The sequence below is a fragment of the Peromyscus leucopus genome, chromosome 13, assembly GCF_004664715.2.
Source record: "Peromyscus leucopus breed LL Stock chromosome 13, UCI_PerLeu_2.1, whole genome shotgun sequence".
Lineage (NCBI taxonomy): Eukaryota > Metazoa > Chordata > Mammalia > Rodentia > Cricetidae > Peromyscus > Peromyscus leucopus.
Window position 1 is genome coordinate 41,063,225 of NC_051074.1, and position 27,532 is coordinate 41,090,756.

General features: G+C 45.5%; 1 protein-coding gene across 1 annotated transcript; it reads right to left on the reverse strand.

Moving 5' to 3' along the window:
• Atic (5-aminoimidazole-4-carboxamide ribonucleotide formyltransferase/IMP cyclohydrolase) lies at window positions 1-27,372 on the reverse strand. The gene is made up of 16 exons (XM_028870031.2): window positions 27,249-27,372; window positions 26,896-27,022; window positions 24,363-24,439; window positions 22,827-22,893; window positions 19,665-19,753; window positions 19,105-19,256; window positions 18,674-18,830; window positions 14,806-14,931; window positions 12,349-12,456; window positions 11,547-11,632; window positions 10,303-10,392; window positions 8,023-8,151; window positions 5,362-5,454; window positions 2,878-3,060; window positions 1,667-1,822; window positions 1-861 (listed from the first exon to the last, which is right to left on the reverse strand). The coding sequence occupies exons 1-16, from the start codon at window positions 27,265-27,267 to the stop codon at window positions 742-744; spliced, it is 1,779 nt and encodes a 592-aa protein (XP_028725864.1). The 5' UTR covers window positions 27,268-27,372; the 3' UTR covers window positions 1-741.
• Window positions 27,373-27,532: the final 160 nt, after the last annotated feature.

Below are 27,532 nucleotides of genomic sequence, written 5' to 3' on the forward strand. Positions count from 1 at the left end.
AACCTTCTGCATTGTTTATTTAGGGAAGGAGTGGAATGAAGGCAGGGCTGAGGCTGACTGACTGTGAAGGTTACAGCTGCCCACAGGCACCATCCCTGTGAACAGCCAGGACCACAAGGCAGGGACACAGATCCACTCACGTCCGGCACAGGGAGGCACTGACAAACCCCCCCCCCCCCATGCTCACTTTGGGTAAAGGCTCTAAGTAGAACACCGGGTCCACTTGTAGGTACCAAACAAGTTACTAAATAGCTAATATGAGTTTTAAGCAGTTCTGGAGGGAAGATCATGGCGCCGAAATATGAACAACACTTCACCTAAGAAAGGAAAAGCAGTATCAGCATTATCCAGATCCTGCTAAGGATCCAGTTCCCAGGGGATAACTGGCTGTTTGCCAAGGAGGTAAACAATCAGAGGCACGATGAAAGAGCCCCATGGAGAGCAATCCCCAGTGGGGACGTGTCAGCATAAGGCAGCTTGGCTTCTCTGGCTTATCTGCACTTTTAGGTGTCACACAGGACTGTCTCGAAAGCCGAGCTCCAGGAGGGAGGGATGCTTTTAGGTTCTGCACACACAAACCTCTAGGAGTCTATTCCTTTCAGATGAGTAAGACCCAACTACCTAAAACCACAGACCCAATTATTACAAAGCAAACGACTCATTTTCTAAAAGGTACTTTAAAAATCCCACACATGATTATCCACTGCACATAAGTAAAGCAGGAAAGAACAGAAAGTGAGATCAGTGGTGGAAGAGCCGGAGGTCCGTGTGAGCCAAGATGATCCCCAGTTCATCGCACGCCTCGATCACAACCTTGTCTGCTGCGGATCCAGACGGAGCGACAATGTAGGCCACGCCACTCTGCAGAGGAAAGCCCCAAAACCTGTGTTGACTTTCAAAACGCAATGACCTGCATACCCAGGAAAAAACAAAATTCCCCTCCGAAAGCAGAAGCCAGGGGTAGGAGAGATGCCTCTCTCAGTGGTTCAGAGCACTAGCTATTCTTAAAAAAAACAACACACATACACACAACCCAAAAAAACAAAACAAAACAAAAAAACCAGTTTGGCTCCCAGCACCCACATAGCGGCTCACAACCATCGGTGACTCCAGTTCTAGGGCTTCTGGTGGCCTCTTCTGGCCTCTCTGGGCACCAGGAAGGTACACATACATACAGAGGCAGTCCAAACAATCACAATTATGTATGATAAAATCTGATCATAAATAAAAGTAAAACATCTTTTTAAAAAAGCGTAAGCTAACTGACATATTCAGGCAAAGCAACAGGATTTGGGTTATGCCTACATCACACAGAAAAGTGAAATAATTCTCCACTTGTATCAAATCAACACAGCTTTAATATGCAACTCTAAGTAGCTTAAAACATAAGAAGCACAACTTTTAATTTTTTTGGTTTTTTGAGACAGGGTTTCTCTATGTAGCTCTTCCTGTCCTGGAACTTGCTCTGTAGACCAGACTGGCCTCAAACTCACAGAGATCCGCCTCTCTCTGCCTAAGGGCATGTACCACCACTGCCTAGTACAACTTTTTTGTGGCGCTGGGATTGAACCTGAGGCCAGGTGCTCTATGCTACATCCCAAGCCTCAAAGGGGCCAAAATTGTTTCTAGGATTCTGTGTCCCCAACTCACACCGATTCTCACTTACCCTTTTAGCTCGGTCTACATTATCCCTGAAAGGAAAGAAGGCATCGGAGCTGACAGAAACACCCCTCAGCTTGTCCACCCATTCCTTCTTCTCCGCCTCAGTGAGTAGCTCGGGGACTTCCTCAAACAGTGCCTTCCACTTCACCAGGTCTTCTCCCTAGGGGGCCAGGGAGCAAGGGGGCTCAGCATCACCACGTCAGCTTTATCCAGTGGAAAGCACAATGCAGAAACCAGCCGGGCATTTTCCAGCACTGCTCACTAAACAATATCACATCCAAGTTCCTGTCTTCAGAAGCTCTTTGATGCTTAAAAACATCTTCATGAAGGAAAGGTCATTCTTAGATCACCAAAGAGAGTCTATCTTCCTTTTGTAACTCAGTTTATCTCAAACCTACCGTGTTCCCAAATCTCTAAGTTCAATCTGTATGTCTATATACCTTCACCAAAACATTTAAGACAAGTCTTCATTGTAATCTAGGAAGAAGATGATACTGGTGTTTTGTAGATGAAGCACACATATACAACTATCTCAGGTGCAAAGTCAGTTGTAGGCAAATCAAAACAATCCACTGCTTGGATGTTTGTGTTACCCCTGAGGTTTATACTGAAATGTAACCCCTAGTGCAAAGGTATTAAGAAGCAAGGCCTTCGGCAGGCCGAGGTGGAACAAGCCTGTAATCCCAGCACTGGAAGCTGAGTTCAGGTCAGCCTGTACTAGAGAGAAGATCTCATCTCAAACAAAACTTAAAAAGAAGCAGTCATCATAAGGAGACTGTGCCTTAAGAAAATTCTTGTTAAAAAACAGAAAAGGTACTCAAACCACACTAACTTGCTAATGGCCTTGGAAGGTATGGTAGGAGAAGCCCCGGTGAGCAGCCACCAGTTACTACAGCTCAAGTCGATGCAGACTACCAGGCAGCAAACCCGCTGACAGCCGGAGACGGGTGGAAAGCAGTCCTTACAACGACAATATTCTAACCCGCAGGGGAAGCACGGGCCTACAAAGTTAATCCAATCTTCATGACCCAGGAAGCAGAGGCTCATGGCTTCAGAAAGGGGGCAGCAGTGAAGGTGACAGGGATGACGAGGTATCTTAACAATTTCAGACAACACAGGATTTCAAGGTCTTTCCTTTCTGTAGTAATATTGTGAAAGTCTGTCCCAACCACTGAATGATCAACACAGCCCCCCTGGACCTCAAGCAGCCCGTACCTCACCAATGGTGCCCGTCACATACTGATCAATGGCATTGGAAATTTCCGCTCTCTTCACCCCGGTTTTAAACTTCATGGAAAGCACCCGTGGATGGTGTCGGAGCCACCACGAGTTTGCCTTATCCCCTGCAAGGCGTGTGCAGTGTATCCGGGACTGCTGTCCTGCTCCGATGCCAATAACCTGAGAACATGGACATTTCCTTTTAAAAGATGCCGGTAGAAAAGCGTTTATTCTGAGTGGCTTTGCTGGCTCCTCAGAGACCCTGCCCAAGGACCAGTGTCTACAACCAGTCGGGATTTTGTGACAAGAACCAACAATTTTTTTTTTTTTTTTAAATTTATTATGTATGCAGTACTCTGTCTGCATGTATGCCTGCAGGCCAGAAGAGGGCACCAGATTTCATTACAGATGGTTGTGAGCCACCATGTGGGTGCTGGGAACTGAACTCAGGAACTCTGGAAGAACAGCCAATGCTCTTAACTGCTGAGCCATCTCTCCAGCTCGAATCAATAATCTTAATAGTTGGTGTCCATGAAAATCCTTAAAAGCCTTCTGAATTGCATACTAGTATCTCTTTGGCACCGACAGCCATCACAACTGTCACTGTGGGCTAAACATGTAAAAAATGCCAGAAGACCAGAAGATAAACTGAAGCGTGCTGCTGAAGCTGTGGTCAAACCAAGCTCACAAGTTAGGAAAGACCCTCGTAATGAGCTGGGTCAGTGCTGCATCCCATGGCTGGGACACATGGTTGAGAGATGTTCACTACAGGAGCTGGCTAGATGGCTGGGCAGGTACATGCACCTGCACTACATGCTTAGCCACTGAGTGAGTCCTGTAACCCACACAGCAGAAGTACAGAACTCCCATGTTGTCTTGAGATCTAATGTGTGTCATGGAATGTTCACAGCCTCAGACCCTATCCCCCCATATCCTCCCTCTCCCTGAACAAAAAAAGATTGACTCCATGGTAAGCTGAAGATGTCATAAGAAAATGTACTAAATTCCCTCACCTAACCAACATTACAGGTTAGCACAGTCTACTTTACAGTTCCAGAATATGGACTTTAGTTGAGCACAATCATCCAGTCTAGGTCTAGCTTAGAACCATGTGGTAGCTGGGAGTGTTGCTGTATGACTTTAGTCCCAGCACTTGGGAAGTAGAGGCAGGCACATCTTTATGAATTCAAGGCCATTCTGGTCTACAGAGTGAGTTGCAGGCCAGCAAAGGCTACAAAGTGAGACCCTGTCTCAAAAAGCAAAAACAAAACCCAAACAAAATAACCAAATGGTAAATAGCCTCATGTAGTGGGTAGCCATTCCAGCTTTGACCTGGAAGTACCACCCCCATTGAGGCGTTGGTAACTGTCACACCTACAAGGAGGAACTGAGAGAGGACCCTGAAGATCTGAGATCCAGATGGGTCGGCTCTCTTGGTTCCTGGACCTGGATACTGGAGGTAGCCCGAGCAGAGTTCTCCAGAGAACACCGCTGGACTGCAACACACCTTTCCCAGACCCTGCAACCTATCCCTTCACTTGTAAGTTACCCCACAAAATAAACCTCCCTTTTAACTATGTGGAGCTGCCTTAATATTTAAACCAATAGTCTCATGCAAATTCACACTGTACTGAAAGCAACAACAACAACAACAAAAAAGGTTAATATGACTATTCTTAGGTCCTTAAGTTGAAATGCTCCAGTTTCAGTTATTTTAATTTAGAATGATCTGGGACTGGAGAGATGGCTCAGTGGTCAAGAACACTGACTGCCTTTCCAGAGGACCTGGGTTCAATTCCCAGCACCCACATGGCAGCTCATAACTGTCTGTAACTCCAGTTCCAGGGGACCCAACACACCTCACACAGACATACATGTAGGCAAAACACCAATGCAATTAAAGAAAATAATTAAGAAAAAGTTGGGGGTGATCTATCTTGTCTGCAATAGTGGCCACACAACCATGTAAGTTGTAAAAAAATAAAAATAAAAAAGTATATGTATGTATATGTATGTGTATGTATATATACACATACATATACACACACACATTTAAAAATGGTAAATTTCACTGTGTTCAAATTATTCTTTAATAACCCAAACATTAACAAGGCAGGGGCAGAGGCAAGAGGAACTCTGCGATTCCAAGGACCATCTGAACAACAAGTTCAGGTTGACTCCTAGCCTTGCTGCCCTTTCAACAAATCCCCTCATTCCCTGTCAATAGGATAGATACCACCAGCGAGGGGCTGGGGTGGAGAAAGCAGTTCCCCTAAACCAAAATCAGCCCGCTCACTCCAAGCAAGAATCAACAGGGCCTGGCTCTGGGGCTGCTGACTAGGTTCTTACTAGTTTTAGGCCTACCGGGCAGGAAGAGAAACTTGGCAAGTCTCTTCTTTCAAGCGCCTAGTACCCGAGACAGACGGGCTTCAGAGTACTGTCAACAGCAGTGCCTGTGGGGTGGGCTGAGGGCGAGGTTACCTGTCCGTCCTTGGCGTAGCACACGGAGTTGGACTGAGTGTACTTGACGGCCACAGTGGCTACAATGAGGTCTCTGAGGGCAGACTCCGGCAGCTGAAACACACAGGGCGCTTAAGTCTCAGCAGGCTTTCGAATCCTCATTAGCTTTAAGCTACGGTGTCTCCAGTGTAACACGCAGGTCCCTCACTGACAGCCAGATGAACGAGTCATAGCGCACGCTGCTGCCACGCTTCACCAAAGACTGAAGCACGTCAGCAGATCTGTGACTGATGGAGTGCAGAGTCCCCTGTGTCCCCCTCAAACTAATGGCAACTGTTCAACAAGATGGGAACAGTGTTCTTATTTCAAAATGATTACCTTTTCTCCAGAGTGACTTTATGACTGAGGATGTAAAACTTAGGATCAGAACTAATATGAGGTTAAATTTCATGTGTTATACACTACTGTGATGTACTCCCAACCAACGCTGTTCTGGAAAAAGTCAAATTATACCCTTTTACGCTTTGCTGAGAACACTGTAAGAATCTATTTTAAAATATTCTGCAAAAGGAGTATGTGTGTGTGGGGATATGGTCAACATACAATACCTACTGTGTGAAAATGTCCTTTTGTTACAATGTATCATATGTAATGAATACATGCAGTGAAAATTTTAAAATTTACAAACAAACAAAGAGGTAAGCTTGGCTTCATCCTGTGGTGGTATTTGCTCTGCCCATGACCTTGGGCTATAGGGCCTGAAGGAGGTTGTGCCTCTCCATTGCACGTGACCTCTTAAAAGGGTCACCAGCCCCTTCTCCCTGCTGCCTGCTTCCTGGTCTGACTGAACTGCCAGGTGGATTGGCTCCTGGTCAGATCAGAGGACGGCTTCAGCTGTCTGCTCGGGTCTGTATTCCTTCAATTTATCCTAATAAATGTCCCTAATACTCCTTAAGCAGACTCCCATGGATTTATGGCATTATCCAACCACGTGGATCTGAGCCCCACGCCTCCAGTCGCTTGACCAGACCCTCATGCTCTTGGGCGGCTGGTGGTGAGTTTCTCTGCCCTCCAGAACCCCCACCCGCCCCCACACGCACAGCCCAAACCCCACAGGAAATGCCTGACCCCTGCTCAGGTGATCACAGTGGCTATGCGGAGAGCCTGTAGGCCAGTTCTTGTAACCACTGCCAGAAGGAGAGAGGTGGCTCAGCGGTTATGAGCACCGACTGATGTTCCAGAGGAACTGGGTTCAATTCCCAGGTCGTCTGGAGCCTGATCATGCCAGGCCAAAAAATAGATAGATGGATAGATAGACAGAGAGACAGACAGACAGATAGATATAGATAAGACAGATAGACAGACAGACAGACAGATAGATAGACAAACGGAGGAAAGAACCATGTGACCCCTCTCCCTTTCCTTTTAAGAGGTCACATACAACGGAGAAACACCATCTCCTTCAGGCCCCATAGCCCAAGGTCATGGGTGGAGTAAACACCACTACATCATCCAAATCAAGCTTCCACTCTGTCAAAGAGGAACGGAGTAAGGAGCACAGGAAACCCAGCAACTGCAGTAAACCTACACCTTTTAAATCTCAAAATCCATAGTTGTAAAAGATCTTTAAAAGAGTTTATTATTCTAAGACATTAATATGTCCTTCATCTTCTGTTTGAGCCAACAAGTACAATCTGACTCCACAGAAAGCTAGTCCCTTAGAAGTCACCTTCAAATATAGCCCTGGCGTTCCGAGTTAGATCAAAGGATATGAGAAAGGCGCGTGTGTGTGTGTGTGTGTGTGTGTGTGTGTGTGTGTGTGTGTGTGTGTGTGTGTTTGTATGGAAACTCAACCAACTGAAGCACTATTTGTAAAAAGGGAAAGACGTCGTGTGTTCAACCTCCCCTGCCCAGCAATCAAGACCAGAGCAGTCTCAGACCCCCTCTATCTTCTGCTCTTGCTACAATGACCTGTCTGTGAAGAGACCAGTCCCCTCCAGAAGCAGAGAAGCAGGCAGGCCCACAACTCACATTGATGGAAAAAGATCCAGAGAAAACACACACACACACACACACACACACACACACACACACACACACACACTCTTCCCTACTTTGTAACTTTAGACAGATTTAGCCATTTTCGGTCCCAACTCTGTAATTTTTACAATACAGAGGATAGTATTCTCTCATAACCACTGGGACTGAATGGAACACAGCATGTGAGCACTTCTCCTCAGGTCATCATTATCCCAAGAACAGACCTCTCCTACAGGCTGACAAAAAACAACACAGAACTTGTTCCCATTAAAAACAATTAGCAAGCCCTGAAAGAGGAAATGACCTAAATACCCATCTTGGCACAGATCTCTACACTTGGGTTGTCACGTGGCTTTTCACCGATTCGAAGCAACACTCATCAGCAGAGAGAAACATCTGAAACCTAATGTATGCAGCTACAGACGACACAATCCACTTAGGTATGACTGAAGACACTTATTTCTATGTATGTACGTTTATACAGACACGTTTCTAATGTGTCCGGCTTACCCGACATCTCAAAGATGAACTAGCTGCTTGCCTATCTACCAATTACAAGCATGAACCTGAATAAATGATAAGCTTATACTCACTGAAGACAGACATGTTATTAGCATTTGGTTTAGACATTTTCAAACTTACATCTTTGTTCTTGGTGACAATATTGCTAAATAAGGACTTGTCGATGACACCATTATTTCTCTTCTGGCTTAAACGAAGACCAAAGAGTGTGCGGACTTCATTTTCATCCGGTTGGTAGGACTGGTCCATCTAGGACACAAATTTTAAAAGTTACAAGTATTACATCTCTAGTCTTAAATTTTCCACACAAAAATGTCCCTTCTTGTTGGGCATGGTGGTATACACCTGTAATCCTGGGAGGACGTGGTAGGGGGACTTCAGGTTAGAGACCAGCCTGGGTCACAGTGAGTTCCAGGCCAGCTTGAGCTAGACAGACAAACCATGTCTCAGAAAACAGGACCAAACACTAGCAAAAGAAAGACTTGACTCTTGAGTTACACTCATTCTCTAACATGAAGATGTGTGATGACATCATTTAGTATGGGCCTAATACAGTGTGGCCAGGCACCAAAATCACTGATCACCACGGACACACTGCTATGTTAACCATGGGTCACCACTCCTTCAGGTCCTTTCCTGGATACGCATATAATACAGACTCGCCAGAACAGGTTGAGGCACAAAATTTACATTCTATTTTTCCTTTCTTCCTAAAAAATCTGTTACAGAAATTTAGTTAATATTTGAATTACAAATAAAAAACGGGTTCCAGCCTTGTGGCACGTGCGGGTCACTCTAACTTCCTGGGAGGGCTTAGGAGAACTGCAAGTCCAAGGCCTGCCTCAGCTACAAAGTGAGTCAGCTCAAGGCTAGCCTGGGCAACCTGGTAAGACTTTGTCTCGTGATAAGTAACAGAAGAAGGGCTGGGGACATAGCTCAGTAGTCGAGTTTCTGTCTAACATGCACAAGGATCCCCAGTTCAATTCTCAGCACAGCAAAAATAAATGGGAAAAAAACCAAAACCAAAACCAAAGCAACCAAGTAACACAAAACTGGAAAAACCAAGAATTACAGCTTGCATCTGAAAAATACCGCCCGGCGCCCCCCACACGAAGAGGCTCACTCTGTGAATGTGAGATGCCACTTTCGTCACCATGCCCACGAGGACACTGAGGCTGCTGCCCACTTTCTACAGGGGCAGGCAGCATAGAGTCTCCCATACACACAGCCCGGACCCACCCTGTTTCTCTTGGGACTTAGACCATTATATAAAGACATGAGACAACCCGCAAGGGTGGGAAGCAGGGGACATGAGTAAGAAACCAAAGGAGCCAGGCATGGTGGCGGCACACACCTCTAATCCCAGCGCTCAGGAGGCAGGCAGCAGCAGGCGGATCTTTGTGAGTTCTGGGCTACACAGAGAAACCCTTTCTCAAAAAACCGAAAGAGCCGGGCGGTGGTGGCGCACGCCTTTAATCCCAGCACTAGGGAGGCAGAGCCAGGCGGATCTCTGTGAGTTCGAGGCCAACCTGGTCTCCAAAGCGAGTTCCAGGAAAGGCGCAAAGCTACACAGAGAAACCCTGTCTCGAAAAACCAAAAAAAAAAAAAAAAAACCGAAAGAAAGAAAGAAGTGCAGATGAAAACGCTGGTGGAATATGTTCTATTTCTGGAAGGACAAAGAAGAAATTTAGAGCAGTCACTTAGGCTGGAGGTTTTCTACCATGTTAACAGTAACATTTGAACAAGCAAGCACGTAAATAAAATTTAAAAAAAGAAAAAAAGCAGGAAAGAATCTTAGATCCCGAAAACTACCTGTATAAAAAAAAATAGTAAGATTAAGAATAAAGGTAGGAGCTGGACAGTGGTGGCGCACACCTTTAATCCCAGCATTCGGGAGGCAGAGGCAGGCGGATCTCTGTGAGTTCGAGGCCAGCCTGGTCTACCAAGTGAGTTCCAGGAAAGGTACAAAGCTACACAGAGAAACCCTGTCTCAAAAAACAAAACAACAACAACAAAAAAGAATAAAGGTAGGTATGGTAGCACACACCTTTAATCACAGCTCTGGGAGGCAAAGGCAGGCGGGGCAGGCGGATCTCTGAGTTCTCGGCCAGCCAAAGGCTACACAGTGAGCCCCTGTTTCATAAACAAACAGTAAGAACGGAGGAGTCTGAGGTGGTGCTCTAAGTGTCTAACCCAGCACAGGGAAAGCTGTGCGCTTGAGGCCGCCTTGAGCTACAGAGTACCACCCTATCTTAGAAAGAAGATCAAGGAAAACAGGACAGAGACCAATACACTAAAGAGGGGTAAACCTGAAAGATGGCTATGGAAAAGATTCACGGGAAAAGAGCACAATGTGAAACCGAAGACTAAATTACCACCTAATTTAGGAGCTGCTCTGACCTGAAGAACACAGTAGTTTCCATTCTTCTTTTTAGATAGTATTTTCAAGGCTTCTTCTTCATATCCCGGGGCAACAATACCATCTGACACCTGTCAATACATTAGATAGAATTCTTACTTTTAGAAGTCAGAGAACAACTCTCTAAGAAATAGCAACAATTAGCTGTCGTAAGTAATGCACGATTACTATCAACAGAGTTATTCTTTAGGGCTGACTCTGTTTTGCAAGCTATCCTATCCTATTTTCTGTGGCTAATCTTAGTTTTAACTAAGAACAAACGGATGACTGACTTGAATACACGAGCCTTGGGGAAGGAAAACTTGTTCTGATGCCAGTCTGTTCGTGAAGTGGGCTTGAGGCCTGCACGGGAGAGCACACTCCATCCAGCCTGGCTCCAAGAACACAAAGCAAGGGGATGAGATCCCAGGTCTGTCATCTTGCAACTAGAGACACAGATGTCTCAGTGTCGCCGAGTTCTAGAACTGGCATGCCAGCCCAGCACGGTTGGGGTGGCTTAAGACCACAGAGAGATCCTCTACAGCAACTAAACACTGCCCGCCACGCCACAGCCTCCCCACCCCTCCTGACCCTCTCTGATTTCCTCTCTGAGCTACCTCTTCTGGTTCTGCCTCCCAGCGCTAATGGTGAGATGCAAGTCTGGTGCTAAGTGATGAGGGTTACTTCATCAAAGTTCTTCTAAGTTCCTCCACCCTAGTCATTCAGGTCTCTAAAGGGTTTATAGCAAGGCCCATTATTATTTCCTCATCGTGCAAGATGGCTCTGCCTTTCAGAACAGTAACTCTGGCAATAAGATGCATCCAGCAGCTGGATGGTGGTGATGCACGCCTTTAATCCCAGCACTCGGGAGGCAGAGGCAGTGGATCTCTGTGAGTTTGAGGCCAGCCTGGTCTACAAAGCCAGGATTGTTACACAGAGAAACCTTGTCTTGATCTAGAGGTGGGGGTGGGGGGTGGAGAACAATAAAACAAAACAGAAAAAACCACCAGCAGAAAATTTAGAATAATTAAACATATAATGAAAATCCCCATCAAGACACACATCCACCTGAAAACTTCAATCTCAAAATTAACAAAAAGTCAAGGATTTGTGTTCCACATCTAATCTCAGTATCCTACATGGTAAAGAGCTGGTACAAACAGCCACTGTCGGCTACAGGTTCAATGAAGCCCAGGAACAAGCTATTCAGTTACACACGGATCAAAATAGCCGAGCCTCTACTCACTTCTCTGGAGATGATTTTTGCCGTCGGGACATCACAAACATCAGATAATGCAATAAAATCACCAAATGAAGACATCCTATCGGCCCCTGTAAGGGAAAGTTAAGAGATTTGCCATAAAGTATCCTTGCATAGAAAAATCTATGTGATCAAATCCAGTTTTTCCTCTGATCCCTTTCAGGTCCATAAACATGTTGGGGTGTGGCATGCGTCTCCCCAAACTCTGCTACTACGAAGTGGGCATACTATGTATGTGATGTGGAAACAAAACAATATTCTCTAAAGCCACCTTTATTACTCAGAGTTAATATATCAGTCAAATAACCAGTAAGAAAGTATTCATTCATTTTCCTTTCTAAATTAGCGCTTAGCTGTAGGCCAGCACCAGCTATAAAGGAGGCCAGTGGCCGCCATCCACTCAGAGTGTGTATACAGAATAGCACAAGGCTACAGTTGCTGCCTCTGGTGTCTCAAAACCCCTCAGGAACTAGTATCTGCTAGTCATCCCACCCAAGATTCTGGTGTTTCCGAGTATGTAAAATGCAAGTCAAACCAAACTTAGCAGTTAGAATAACCCTACAAGTGTTTTCATAATAAAAATGCATTCAAAGACCTAATCTAAAATAAACTGTATCAAGCTCACTGTTTGTTCATTACATTAGAATACTGACATGCACTTTTGTATGAATATGTTCATCTTAAGTATTAACTAAAAAACAATGAAAGACAAATCGAAATCCTATACTCTTATTCTATTAAGGCTAAAACATTGGTTTTCCCTTTAAATGACAAACTCTCTTCTGACCTCTCGCTCTTGCATATGCAGTGGCCACAGGTGTGAGAGTCGGATAGAGGTCATAGACCATGCAGACTCTGGCCTCATCTTCACTGAGGGGAACCCCAACAGCAGCACCTGCCAAAGGAAGCAGAAAGTCGGGCTGGCAATGGGGTAGGAAAGGCACCTACGCAGCACCCCCACCCTGCCAAGGTAAAGTACCGACCCAGCACCCCCACCCCATCAAGGTAAAGCACTGACCAAGAGTAGTGGATAGCAAACTATCAGCCTTAGATGATTTGCACTGATATGGATTCTTATGTAGCGATACAAATGTAAACTATTTTTATATTCCTATTTAAGATAATTTGTATAGTTACAAATTCAAAAGTATAATTGTCATACTGTACACACGGTCCTACTCCTATTTGAAATATTTTGTATACTGATACAAATGTAAGATTATATTTGCCATACTGTATGTATGTTCTACCCGTTTAGGATATTTTGTATATTGGTACAATTACCGATACTGTTATCATATTGCCCTATACATTTCTACCTCCATTTAAGGTATTTTGTGTATTTTCAAAATTCTGAGGTCATTGTCTTTATAATGTACATGTTTACAGACTGTTTACCTCATTAAGGTGAAGCCTTAGTCCTTAGGTTATTTAGGTAGGCAAGACTTGCAAAATAACAGTCACCCATGCTTGTCATATCTATAGTTATGTTAGTTAGGCTTTCCAGATTTACAAAAACATATGTTGGATGGATAAGTAATCTTCAAAAACTTTACAGATCTAGAGAATATAGCATTTAAATGTTTTGATAACTTGATTGCTCCTGGCAGCACCGATCTACTCCCAAGAGAATGTTGGGCTTCTAAGACACTCCGTTTGGAAGTTTATCTTCTTCTCGGCACAAAATGGCCTGCTGGGCATAAAACTGCCCTTGCCTCGACTGCGGACACGGATGAGCATGACAGTAACTACTGAACCTTGTAGGGTAAGATGGTCTTTCAAAATCCCTGCTTCTGAAAATGGTCTGTCAGATGTTCTAGGCCTGCAGACAAAATGGATGCCTCAACGGTGCTGAAAATCTTTAGGTGAAAGTCCAGGCTGCCAGCTGTCTGTCTATTCTTGCAATTTTTTGGAAATTGCTTGCCTGCACTTCCTGTTTTCTCAGGTAACACTATTTTCCTGTTCTTTGATGGGGTTGAAGACTAGATAGTTACAGTTGTAATCCTCTCCTATCTTAGCTAAGAACATTTCAGATCCTAAAGTTAGAATCTTTAAGATAGGACAGCTATTGGAGTAATCTCTGTAACATGCCACTTACCTATGTTTTGGACATGTCTGGATTTTAGTATGTGTCTCTTGTTTGATGTTGTTCTTGCTGGTTGTATTGCTGTTTTTGTTTATGTTATTACTTTTCCCCTCTCCTGGACAATACTTAATAATCATCTCTATTGCATATAGTTTGTATTAGGTTAGAACTTTCTTATTTAGACAAGGGGGAGATGTAGTGCATAGCTGTGCACTAGCCGAGGCCCTCCTTGCCTACATGCACACACACACAATTTTCTAGAAAGCCATAAAATAACCTAAAAACTCAAATTGCTACTTTTCAAAATTGACATCAAAGTCTTTTTTTAAAGGGCTAGAGGTATATCTTAGGGGTGAACCATGTGCAAGGACAGGGATTCAATTCTCAGCACCATAAAATAAAGAAAACAAAACACATTTAAAAAATTCACATTTTTCAAAGACTTAGCCTGTATTTTTCAAACATCCAGGCAGTATATCTTCTACTACTTGTACCAAATTAAACGAAGACCACTCCGTGAGGTAATTAAACAGCACACGTGCAGTACAGGGGCAGGGGCACTTTCCCCCTGGCTGCCGAAAGCAGAGCCCGAAGCCTGACCACACTGGCCTGAGCAGGAAGCTGGACCACCGCATTCCTGACTCTGCTTGGTGTCACAGACCATTGACTCCTTCCTCACTCATCTCCCTTTAGCAGCTAATAAATATCAGGAACAATGACATGCTAGAATGCAAGCAGACCTTGTGACATTATGGACAACCCAATCATGGAAATAAGGAACAGCTCACTCAACAGGAACAGGAGCAGAACACTCCAACCGTCTCTTCGTCTTTACTGAGGTACACTTCCGGCAGAGAGCAGTGGGCTGCCTCTGTTCCATCACATCACTTCATTTTCCTCTCTGAACTTAAGAAGGACACTGCAAGAGCCAATAGTGCAAGCTCCCCATCTCCTGATGTCCCATAATTATGTGTGTATTTATTATGTTATCCGGTTGTATACAACGATATGGACACTATTAGCAACAGACTTGCCCAAAGTGGCCTATGATGTCCAGATTCTACAACTGCCATCAGAACTTACCGATAATCAAGAACGCTGGAGAGAGGAAACAGAAGAGCCCAAGCCTCTAGGGCGTTCTGGAGCACAGTGCCTTACCTGCTGGGCTGACGTGCTTGAAAGAAGCCGCGGCGGGGATGTCTACGGCCTGCCTGAGCTCCTTCACCAGCTGCCAGGCGTTCAAAGCATCACACAAGTTTATGAATCCAGGGGCTCCATTGAGAACTACACACAGAAACACACATACACATTAATAAGCAGGCTGAATAAGGTCACATATATGGACATTCCTTAAAAAAATAATAATGTCTAGACTACACAACTTGCATGTGATTTTAGTCAAAAGGCTGAGAACCGAGTCTAGAAAAAGTAACCAAATGCTGGGGGTGTAGACAGAGGAAGGCGGATCTCTCTTTGAGTTTGAGGCCAGGCTGGTTAAGTGAGTTCCAGGACAGCTAGGGCTACACAGTGAGACCCTGTCTCAAGAACTACCCACAGCCCCACAAAAACCGAACAAGAGGCGAATGTAGATCTATAGACACAGCGGTAACCAAATTTCAAAAGGAGCAGAGCGACTGCACTTGGGTCGTCTTCGAAGACATGCACGCCTCCCGCCTCCCCACCCCGTCACAGCAGACTAGAAACACAGCAGTAAGAGACTCCGCAACAATGACAATCAGCCATTTCCTACATCCCTGTGACTAAGATGAAACACTTATGGAAAGTACAGTGACAGTGTACATCACAAGCCATAAACCTTTCAACTAAACAACAACAACATCTATGGTACAAGTCCAAGTGCTGTGGACGGCAGAAGAGCGACAGAAACAGAAACGGTGTTTGCACCTGTTAGAGCAGACGCAACAGAAGCTGAGGCTGGGCATGGTGGCGCACGCCTTTAATCCCAGCACTCGGGAGGCAGAGGCAGAGCAGAGGCAGAGGCAGGCGGATCTCTGTGAGTTTGAGGCCAGCCTGGGCTACAGAGCGAGTTCCAGGAAAGGCACCAAAACTACAGAGAGAAACCATGTCTCGAAAAACCAAAAAGTTCCACGACAGACTGCAAGTGCAGCAGGGCAGAAGGGTGCGTGCTTGTATCCCAGCACTCTCTGAGCAGAGACCTTGTCTCAAAACAAGTTCCCCAACCAGAAGAAAACCACACCATATCCTCCCGGAACTTCAGATGACAGGCCGAGAAGAAACCAAGTCAACGATAAACAATACCCATGAGCTATCTCACGAGGCACCCAGCAAGCAGAGCAGAAGAGAGACTGTGAGCTCAGATCCCACCTCTGTGGGGAGCCCAGTGAGTGTGAAGGGGGAGGTGAGTGGGAAAGCTTGTGTCTAAACACTTCACAGAACACTGGTTCCCCTTCACACATCACGTTCTCGGAGGTGCTAACAACTGGTGAGACATAACAGAGCGCGCTACAGAGAAATGTTTCACGTTGCTTCATCTACTAGACAGACGAGACACAGGCACCACCTCACTTCCAGCTGGAAGAAAGCAGCCAGCCGCACCAAATCCGGCCACTGGACTGCATGCCTCCAACGGCAGTCCTCAGGAGGCGGAGGCAGGAGTGTCAGAAGCCTGAGGCCGGCCTGGTGAGTTCCAGGCTAGCCAGGACTGCGCAAGGAGGTGTCTCAAAACCAAAGAAAAACAAAACAGAAGACAAAATCACACAGACATACAAACCCATCTTTACTCTTTGCTTCGGCTTTGTTCCAGACAAACAGGCATGGACACTGTAATTGTACCACTGCCAAATAGTCAAACCACACGAAAAGGCAAAGTACTTTTTTTTTTTCTGCTGTAAAAGTAAGTATGTGTTTGAGAGAAATCCTGTGAATGAATGTCTTGCAAGAAGCTGCTGTTTCCATGCCCGGGGCCAACTCCGCCTTAAGTACAAATAATCCTTTTACATTTTGGAAGAATGAAGTACTATACACACAGGAACAAAGGAGACTCACACACACACACACACATGGAAACCATTCTTGAGTGCCGAGGGTGAACACAGAGCTTCTCAGAGTGCAGGTGACACTCGGGCCCTGGAAATTCTTATAAAAACACAAAGTACACAGACTCTACATACAATCAAGGTCTCTGCTTCTGGGGCTGCCAACCTCATGGGAGAACCCGCAAAGCTGGGGGAGGTGACAACAGGGAGGGTCAGCTACTCTGGTCTGGGGTGCTGAGATCTGAAAAAAGGCAGCCAGGACCACGAGGAGCCGAGCGAGGGGAGCAAGCCTGAGTGAAGAGGTCTGTCAACATCAAGACCCTAGGGTAGAGGCTGCGCTGTGCTAGGAGCAGAACTGAGGGGGTGGTAGAGCGACTCGGGAAGCAGATCTGAGGCAGGGGGATGAAGACTGCAAGGCAGGGGGATGTACTTTATGGAGCACGGAAGGCCAAGGAAGGGTCCTAAGAAAGGCGGCATCACTCGATACACACTGTAGGCAGAAGTAGCATAGTCTGGGAGACTCTGGGGTGACTGAGGGACTTAGCATCATTAGGTACAAGATGTGGCTGTGGCAGGGCGATGACAGATCCTTAGCTCCCTGGATGGGAGGGATAAGAGGAGAGCATGTGAAACCCTCAAACCTCCCACCCTGTTCTCTTCGTCCTTCCCTGGGCTGTGACAGAAGCAGCCACCAGGAGAACTGTGGCTTCCCAACAGGAAAACGTCGGCCAGTGTGGCTTGCCCGGAGTGTGGTGAAGCTGCCCTGACTCTCAGCTCGTGCTAACCCTCCTGACGGTGCTAGGGTTCCACACCTGGAGCTCTCCTCTGCCCTTCCCCACCCTCCCCCCTCTCAGGGGGAACGAGACAGGCCAAACACTGAAAATCCTTCTGTTAACGCTACAAGAGGTCATGCAGCCATTTCCTCCTAGGTAAAAGTCTTGTTTTGGACATAGAACTTTAAAAAGGAGGTGAAACAGTCCATCCTACAGCAAAGGTGGCTAAGCACAGGAAGTCCCTGAAACTGAGCAGATTTACCAGGCACCTATGGAAGCTGAAGGGACTACTGGGAGACTTAGACCAGCTGAGATGCCTGGAAAGGATGCTCTCCAACCTGTTGAGCTGTGCAGTGTGCTCCAGGTTTCTAGCTTTTGTGAGCTGTCACCAATGCCAGGGTGGGCTTTGGTGATGTGGCTGTTTGAGTCACTTCTGCTCCTATAAGTAACCTCTCTCTAATATTCTTGTAAGTAATCACAATAAAAACCACTAGTTCAACAAGCTTGTCTGTTACTGGTCCCCTATGTGGAGTGAGTAGACACATGCTCACATTTCAACTACAAACCCATACTTCTAATTCCCAGCTTACAGAATTATCTATCATTGTCATTTCTTTTTCTTTTAAATTAAAAATTATTTAATATATTGTCTGTGCATGTGTGTGGGGAAGTAGAGGCGTGAGTGTAGTGCTCAGGGGACATTCTGACCTGGGACTGTACTCCGGTCGCCAGGCTAGCTTAGCAAGTGCCTTTGCCCCTGACCAATCACACTGGTCCCTCAACGTGATTTAATATCACACTTCTATCTGGCCCACTACAACTGGCCTGTCAGGCCATCCAGGAAATCAGGTCTTATAATATCTGTCAAACAGTGGCTCTCAACCCACAGAGATACACAGGTCCCCCTCTGCTTTCTCCACTGCCTCAGTGACGTCACAGGAGCACCACAGGACTGGTCGGGGGTCCTCTTTTGGGAAATCCCAGCAGTCCCACCTGGCCTCAAGTCTTCCAAAACACCAATGTCCAAAAAGCTGTACCTTCAACTGGAGCTTTGTTTACCAGCCAGGACCTGTGGTTTGCCACGCTGACACTTCGTGCAGAGTGTCCAACTGGCACTTGATTTTGGATGGTTACAAGAGGTATTAAGTAATTTAGTTTATGTTCTGAACAGGAGTAACCAGACAAACACAGAGAAAGCCAGGTGTCCGGACACAGCACATACTCCTTATGCTTTACCTGTGATGGGAAGCTTGGGCTTCAGCGTATACAGCTGGGCAGGGGTCTGATGGGGGTTCATCCCATACCGCAAGGGCATCTGGGAAATTCCTTTACTGTACTGCTTTCTGAAGTAATCGGAAATCGCTTCATCATATTGTGCAGTATGAGTAAATGCCTACAAAAAGTTGCATCTTGTGAGATACTGGGCATGCTTTTACGTACACAGCCTTACCCGCCGCCCCTGTCCCATGCCTCCCACCCCCAACTAACCCTTCTGCCTTTGAATCTGACAGAATAGTCCCAATATTTGCTCTGTCCATGTTTAACAAAAGGACAGAAGCCCCAAGCAGTGTGCAAAGCTGATATATTTAACAGAATTGCAGACTGCTTGGACAGGCACACGGACTACATGGACACTGTTTTACAGGATTACAAGAAGTGCACCCCACCTTCAAGGCCAGGTGGCGCCTGGTCTCCAGGGAGGTGTCCTTACTATCGGAGCTCTGCATCTCTGCGGCCACGGCCACATAGTCCTCTGGCTCACACACGACTGTCACTCGTGCGTGGTTTTTGGCTGCAGCTCTCAGTAAGGTCACTCCACCTTTGAAGAACAAAATATATTATTTTTCTTGGCACTTTGCTATCCGTTGATGAGTTCTCTAGTCACTGTGCACAATACTTCTACCTTAATTTCTGACTTAAAAAAATAAGGGGGAATAGCCCATATGAACCCCCCAAAATACACACAAAATATTTAGTTTATAGTTTAATATTTTCTAAAGAGTTTATAAAATATTTTCTAAGCTGGATGTGGGACACACGTCAGAATTTGTGTACTTCGGAGACTGAGGCAGGAGGATCACAAGTTAGAGGTCAGCCTGGACAATGCAGCAGATGCCTGTCTCAACATGAAACAAAACCACAAACACTCGATAATAAACAAAAACAAAATCTCCAAGAGAATTGAATCTCCACCCCTGCCAGTTCTGAAACGTTTATTCCGACTTACCAATATCAATTTGCTCAACAGCTGCCTCAACAGTCACATCTGGAGAAGCCACAGTCTTCACGAAGGGGTACAGGTTACAGGCAACAACTCTGTCAACCGAGGAGAACTGGCTGTCACTGGAAAACTCAAGCTTTGTCGAGATGTCAGCAAAACCCATGAATACCTAAAACATACATTGCAAGCCTGACATTTTCAAATTCTTTTCTGAAAGACTGACTCTCTGCTCACAAGGGTTTGCCTGCAGATGTGTACGTACTCACGAGTTCAGGGCCCAGGGAGGACAAAAGAGGACATCAGACCCCCAAGAACTAGTCATAAATTGTGGTGGGTGCTGTAAAATCCAAACCTGGGTCCTCTACAAAAAACAGCGAGTGCTCTTAACCGCCGAGCCCACCTGTCCAGGCCCCAACATTTTGAAAATCTTAGAAGAGGTCTGGAGGCTCTCCACTTGCAGAGCACAGAATCAGCACGCACTCTGGACATGGGACACATCGTCCTCCCCAGACCACCATGCAAGCTTGAGGCTCGACTGGCTTCAGCTAACTATTACTACTGAATCATTCAAGTTTCAAAACTGGTTATTTTGGCTGGGAGTGATAATAATCCCAACATTCAGAAGATTAAATAGAGTTTGAGGTTAACCCGGGCTGCACAGTTAAACTCCTACCTCAAAACAAACTATTTTAAGAAGAAATTAAGATTATAAGAGTATAGAAATTTGGGTCTATGTCATTTGCTTTTAAAAAAAGAAAAGAAAAGAAATTCAAATGTGTTTGGTGCAAAAAAAATAGAAAAATCTCATTTTCGACTGTGATGTTTACCTAGGACATTCACATTTACACTGCTTTCCTGACAGACTGTGCACCTGATGTAAGGTAGAATATTTGCTTTGCCTTCAGGGAAGTCACAAGTATAGTATAACATGAAGGTCAAAGAACTATCCACCCCAGGACCGCAGTATGAGCCCGGCTGGCGGAAACCAGTACAACGGGAGGAGGACTTCCTGGATCACCAGATCAGGCCTGCTATCCAGATCCCAAACAAGACAAGCACGTTACAAGAAAACTTACACTGCTTCTAATGGAGGCTGACACAAAAGCTAACTTGTCAGCCCAACCCCAAAAATGAGAAGAATGACACACCACGGCCAAGCAGGACATCGCCCCAGCAAGGCAGGGCTAGCTTAGCACCTGAAAATCCATTAGGGGCTCAGGAAGTCAGGGTGCTTGCTGCCAAGACTGATGACCTGAGTTTAATACTTAGAACCCACAGGGTGGAAGCATGTGTGTCCCGTAAATAAAGATCTTCAAAACACAAATTAATGTAAGGTTCATAGAAGACAAAAGCCACAAGAATACTTCAATGCACAAAAAGTAGGAAAAATTCACTATCTATCCATAATTTAAAAAAAGAAGACATCAATAAATTCAGGACTGTAGAATTTTCTCAACATGATAAAATGTAATAAAAATCTAACATCGTAGTTATTGATATCTTAGAACCACTATTTTCCTCCTAAGATTGAGAAATAAGAATATTCACTCTTAACCATTTCTATTGAATATTTTGCCACGTTTTAGCCAAAGAAATGTATAAAGAAAAGTAAAGGTGAGACACAAGGCTTGGATACAAGTGAGATGATGTTCATATATGAAGAAAACCTATCCGCCTTAATCAGTGAGTCCAGCCAAGGCTGCCGGTCTTATGGTCAATATGTAAAAATCAATTGTAATAATACACATTAGCAAACAACAATCACGACAGGAAATCAGGGAAGCAATGCAGTATTGACAGCGTTGAGGGGAATCAGATACTGAAGAACAGAATGACAAAGGTGTCCAACCGACACACCGAAACCACAAAACAAAGCTGAAAAGGAATGAAGAAAATCGATGTCTCTCAAAAGGGAAGAGAGCTCCCATCCACGAGTTAGAAGACTCTGCTGTTGAGAAGGCAGTAATTCCCCACATCCATCCACAGACCCTATAAAAGTCCCACCGCCTTCCCTGCAAGTGGTGCAGAGCAGTCCGAACGTCACGTGAGAATGCAAGGGTCCCTGAATGGCTCAACCGGAGCAGGAGGACCCATGGCTCTCTACTTCAAATCCTACTGCAGATCTACCGCAGTAGTGCGCACCGGCGTAACCACAGACAGAGAGACCAAGGATGCCTGGACCACGTGGAGGAAAGAACAGCCTTCAACAAAGGATGCTGGGACAACGGGACAGTCCCCAATGTGTCCATTGAGATCTCTGCCTCACACCTCTCCAGATAAAAAAAATTAACTCCACCAACAGAGCTGGGTGTAAAATGGCACACCTCTGTAATCCCAGCACTAGGGAGGTTAAGGCAGGAAGGTGGGGAATCAGAAGCTAGTTCCAACCACACAATTGAGGTTCTGTCTAAATACAAACAGGCAAAACCCTAGAATCACAAACTTAACCACAAAATCATAAGCAAAAAAAGAAAAAAAAAAGTCATCACAACAATGAGGTGTCTTTGGTACGACAAGAAAAGCACAAGATCCAAAAGAAAAGAAACTGGCCACCATCGAAAGTAATCAAAACTTGTGATGGTCGGAATGGCACACTGAGCAAGACACAACCCACAGAAGGGGAGAAACGTGTGGAATCAGTAACAAAGTGAGAGGGAACACTACCAAGTTCAGGAGGCTTTGGCGGGAGGTACAGACGGGAGACAAGAGCATTCTAACAATCAACACGGTGATGGTTTCACAACTTCTTTTGAATATACTGAAGACCATCAAATTGCACCTTTTTAGTAGGCTGAATTATATAATAATTCACAAAGCACACCTCAAGAAAGCTACCACGGATGTTTAAAGAAAACAGTATCTTGGTTGGTTTGATGCAGTGAAATTTCAATCTTACCTCTTGAAAAACGAAGATTGGGGCTGAGGGTCTAATTCAGTGGTGGGATTATTGCTCCAAACGCATAGTAACAACAAGGCAAAGGTTGTTCTAACTTAAGTTACATAGTTTAAAAACATGAATTTGGCAAAATTAAAATGCTCATACATGAAAAAATATCACATAGAAGATGTAGAAAAGCATTTATATCCTGAGGACAGCAGATCATTTATACAGTGAGACTTAGAGATAAGTCTTTTAACACACTCAAAATTCAGCTTTAAACTTTTTACCTTATAAGGTTGAAATCAAGTCTAGCCATGTCAGCATTATCTTCTGGAATATTTCGGGCCAAGATTCCTAATGCAATCAAGTGGGAGGTACATAATTAGTTTATGGTGTGTAGTCCCATCAGCCACAAGGTAAAAAACTGTCTAGTATTCTTTTTATTTCTGAGGCAGGGTCTCACTCTGTAGACCAGGCTGGCCTCAGACTCAGAGATCTATCTGCCTCTGCCTCCCAAGTGCCGGGATGAAAGGCGTGCACTGCTACGTCTTAAATTCCTGGGTTCAAATGATCCTCCTGCCTCAGCCTTCTAAGTATTAGGATTACAGGTCTGTGCAAATGCACTAAGCACCTAATATTCTTAAAGAGCATTACGCACAGCTGAAGAGTTCTGCAACAAAAAATTAGAGAATTTATTAACAGACAGTGGTGCAGGCCTGGACTCTAAACACCCAGGTTAAGGCAGGGGACAGCAGCAGGTTTGAAAGCAAGCCTGGGCTACCTAGCAAGGCCATATTTCAATAAAACAATAACAACAAAACCAACCCAGAACAGAATACCTATTCCCTCAACGAGTAAACGTCGCCAGGCCTGGTGCCTCAGACCTGCGATCCCAGCACTTAGGAGGCTGGTAAGAGTTCCAAGCTAGCATGGAACACAGAGTGGAGTCCGAGTTAGTCTTGCCTCAGGGTGGGCCTGTCTCAAAAAACCGAAACAAATCTAATTCCTTTTTCTCCGGCAAAACAAATAAAAGCCCCAACCCAAAAAAAAACTGTAAAAGGAATTTTCACGTCACCTCTACCAGTCTTTCCATCTACGTTTTCATAAGCAATAGCTCACGACTTGACTGGTAATCCTTCGCTTTCAGCCTTTGTCTTTTAGATTTATGTATTTTACGTGCATGACTGTTTGGCCTGTGTTATCTGTATGTGTACCACCCATGCCTGGTACCCCAGGAGGTCAAAACAAAGAAGTGGATCCCCTGACACCGAGCTGTTATGTAGGTGCCGGGAACTGAACCTGCGTCTTCTGCCAGGCGAACCAGTGCTCTCCACCGCTAAGGCCCAGCCATCCCTCCAGCCAGGCTTTCTGGCCTTGCTTCTCAAGGTTCCCTGCAGCTCGCAAGGCAGAAATACACTTCCTGCTGCTGTGACTGTTTAGAGAGTGTGCTGTGCCCGACAAATGAACAGAAGTCACCTTCTTTCGAGAGTCAGTTACAGTTTAACACTGAAGTCCAAGTCTGAACTCCTGCAGAAGTCTACAGTCAGACTCTAACGAGGAAACCTGCAACCCAGTTAGCCGAACTAGTCATTAGTCAAGATCAACAGCAATTGGGGGAAAGTGATCTGGACTCGTCCTGCGGTGAGGCCAGTCATCTTCCAAAGGGATTCTAATAGACTATGAAATCAGAAGGCAAAGCTGATAAAACCAACGCAACTGTTTAAAAACACCGTTTTGGAGCTTATGACTTATGTCTTCTTCCTATGTCCTTCGAAGCTCTTAACCAAAGCATCTGTTATAAACGGAAGGTGTCAACCACTTACCAGCATGGACAGCAGGATGCAAGGTCTTCACACGCCCCCCCAACATTTCAGGAAAACCCGTCAGCTCAGACACATCTCTGAAAGCAGAGTAACGAAAACAGTTACAAAATTATCATTTTCCACTCCTCAGGCAAATCCCACCAAGTTTACTAAACTCAGTCCGGGAGATTTTTTTTTTCAAGTCCAACTTAAACAAGTATATTTTTAAATTTTTTAAACCTTTAAATTTTTTTCACTATGCTGGATTTCCCAATTTTATTTATTTTACAAAAAATGTTATCTTTTCTGAATGATATGTGTTTTAGAGAATCAATTAGGTATGAAAGCATTGGCTTTACAATTTCCAGAGACATAAGTCAATATCTTTAATCAAGAAATAAATTCAATGGAGAGTCATTTATAGAGAATTAACAACAACGAACATTAAACATATCTTTGGACTAGAAGTATAGCTCAGTGTACAAAGTTTGCCTCGAATGCACAAGGACCTGTATAAAACAAACAAAACCACCCAGAAGCCAAAAAGGAGAAAAACGAATTTAATTTTACAAGAGCTGGGAATATTACTTGGTTGTGTAGCCTGTCTTGGCTATGTGGGGGCCTGGGTTTAATTCTCAGTACTATGCACAGAGGGTGGGGGAATTTAGTCTAATGGCCAATAGATAGGTCTTTGCTGGGAGTGGCCACACACACCTGAATTCCTAGCCCTTAAGAGACTGAGGTCACAGGATCTGGACTTCTAGGTCAGTCGGGGCTACATTGTGAGACAGTCTAAACTGAAGAGTTTCTGGTCCATTGAGAGACTCAGCTCAGAAAAAAAAAGTGGGTGTGTATGGGGGGACATGAACCTGCCTTGGAACTGAGCTCAATCCCTGGGCTCCACATAATGGGAGAGAACCAACTCCCTTTCTGCATGCCTGAATAGCAACCAAAAAAAATACCACAAAATACATTTTAAAATCTGTATATAAAGCTTGCAATCTGCTCACTACTGCACCTCACTAATGGTACTCTCATCTGTTTGTTATACAAGGCATTGGTCAACTTCCTGGGAGAAAATCTTGACCTCTTTCTTAGCTAACTGCATGACAAGTTACTTCTTTGTGCCCGTGTTTTAAATACACACTTGTCCAACAAGGACAATCAAGAAAAGATGTTACAACTGTAAGAACTGATCATGGAACACGTCTCCCACTTGTCCACATTCCACTCAGTGAACATGACCGAGCCAGGCTCTAAATAAACCAATTTAGGCCATACACACTCACTCTCTGCAGGAAATATACTGACGTTCTCCATCTTTAAAAGATATCCCCAATCCAACACTCACTCAAGGAGGCTGAAGCGGGAGGGTCACAAGTTTAAGACCAGCCTGGGCAACTCAAGAGACCTTGGTTCTCAATTTCAAAGGTTTCTCAAGTAAAATAACAAAAGATGAGCTAGGGATATGGCTCAGTGGCTGACTAGGCAGGATACTGGGGTCAATATTCAATACCACCAAAAGACTAAGAATCAAAAAGCTACTGGCAGAATGGGGGCAAGCAGGGATTGGGCAGTGGCATGGGAATATGAATGACCATCTGATAAACATTTAAACCAGGTGATGCACCATGTAAGGACTCCTTATACTTCATAATTTCGATTCGTTTGAAACGCAACGGCAACAATGGTGGGCACCAGCTTGGCCACAGGACCCCGAGACTCACAACAGCCTAACTGTCTGCTGTCCCTGATGCTCCTGATTCTCATGAGAAGTTGCAAAAAGATTCTAATGAGAAACACTCATCTAAGAAGTAATGGTATTCTTGCAGTCTGAAACTGTCGAATCTAGAGGGGATAGGTATTGCTCACACAGACTAGAGTATGAAGAGGTGGATAATAAACCTCTCCAGGAATTATCCATAGGCCAAGAATTGTTATGGCAAGCAAGACAGACAACAGGTCTTTTATTTTCTATCTGAATATTATCCCAGTGGTTAAGTGTGTCCTTCCTCTGAACTTCCTGTCCTTGAGATCTTTTTCCTTTTCTATCTTCCAGACATTCAGGATCATCCCCGGACTTCTCTTGTCAATCAATCCCTTCCCACTGCCTAGTCGTCAGGTGATGGGCAGCTTGTGAGCAAGCCAATGACTTGTGCTTTCACAGGGTTACAGGATGCTAATGGAAGAGGCAGCTAGCTGCAAATCATGATGTTAAAGCCAGGCCTTCCTTGGTCACTGAGAATGTGTGTTTGTTGTGCATAACAAACGGCCTGCCTAAATTGATTTGCTTGCAAACAGCGGCTGAGTGCTAGGGTTGTAAAAATCAAATCTCTCTAGTTCTAATGCAACGCATCGCCTACCCCTCGCTGTTTGTTATGCTGTTACGTGGGAGTTTCCTCTTCCACAAAAGAGTAGGGTCTGTATGGGCCTCACAGTGTTACTGGGAGTAGGTTATTTTCCTCCCAGTGCCTGGATTACATCTCTTCCGGGTTACTATGGTCACCACGTTTTTCTCCCTGGACTTACCTTTAACACTACTTGACTGCCTTACCTGACTGCCAGGCCAGCATCCCTGAGCGCTTTGGCCGTGCCTCCGGAAGCGACTAGACTCAAACCAAGAGAGGCGAGGTTTCTGGCAAATTCCACTAGGCCAGTTTTGTCAGACACACTGAACAGAGCTGAAACAGAAGGCATTGCTCATTATTCGCGGGCTTTTTGCACGGCGTTCTCCCGGGTCTGGGGAGGGGCCATGCGATGGCAGGGCCCAGGCCCAGCACTGGGGCCACCCAAGTCTGCAGGCCCGGCCCCGGGGCTTCCCCAGCTCGGCCAGCGGCGGGCGTGCTGCACGGGCGGGTGGCGGAGCTGGGGCAGGCAGAACCGGGCCGTGCTCCGCGAGGGCCTCACCAAGCTGGCCGGGAGCCATGGCTGCAGCAGCGGGGATCGCGGAGGAAGAAGAGGGGCAGGCCACGTGCGTACGCCAGGACCCGGCGGTTCAGGAAGCGGTGGGCGGGGCGTGATGACCCCCCACGTGACCCGAGGCCCCGCCCCGGCCTGGGCCCCGCGAAGCTGCAGCCTAGGGCGGGAGGTGCTGCTGGGCGGGGCAGCAGCTGATGCCCAGCCGGGAATTTGCAGCCGCGGGCTTCCGGACTCAGACACCACCAGATCTGGGCGTGCACGCCCGGGATTCG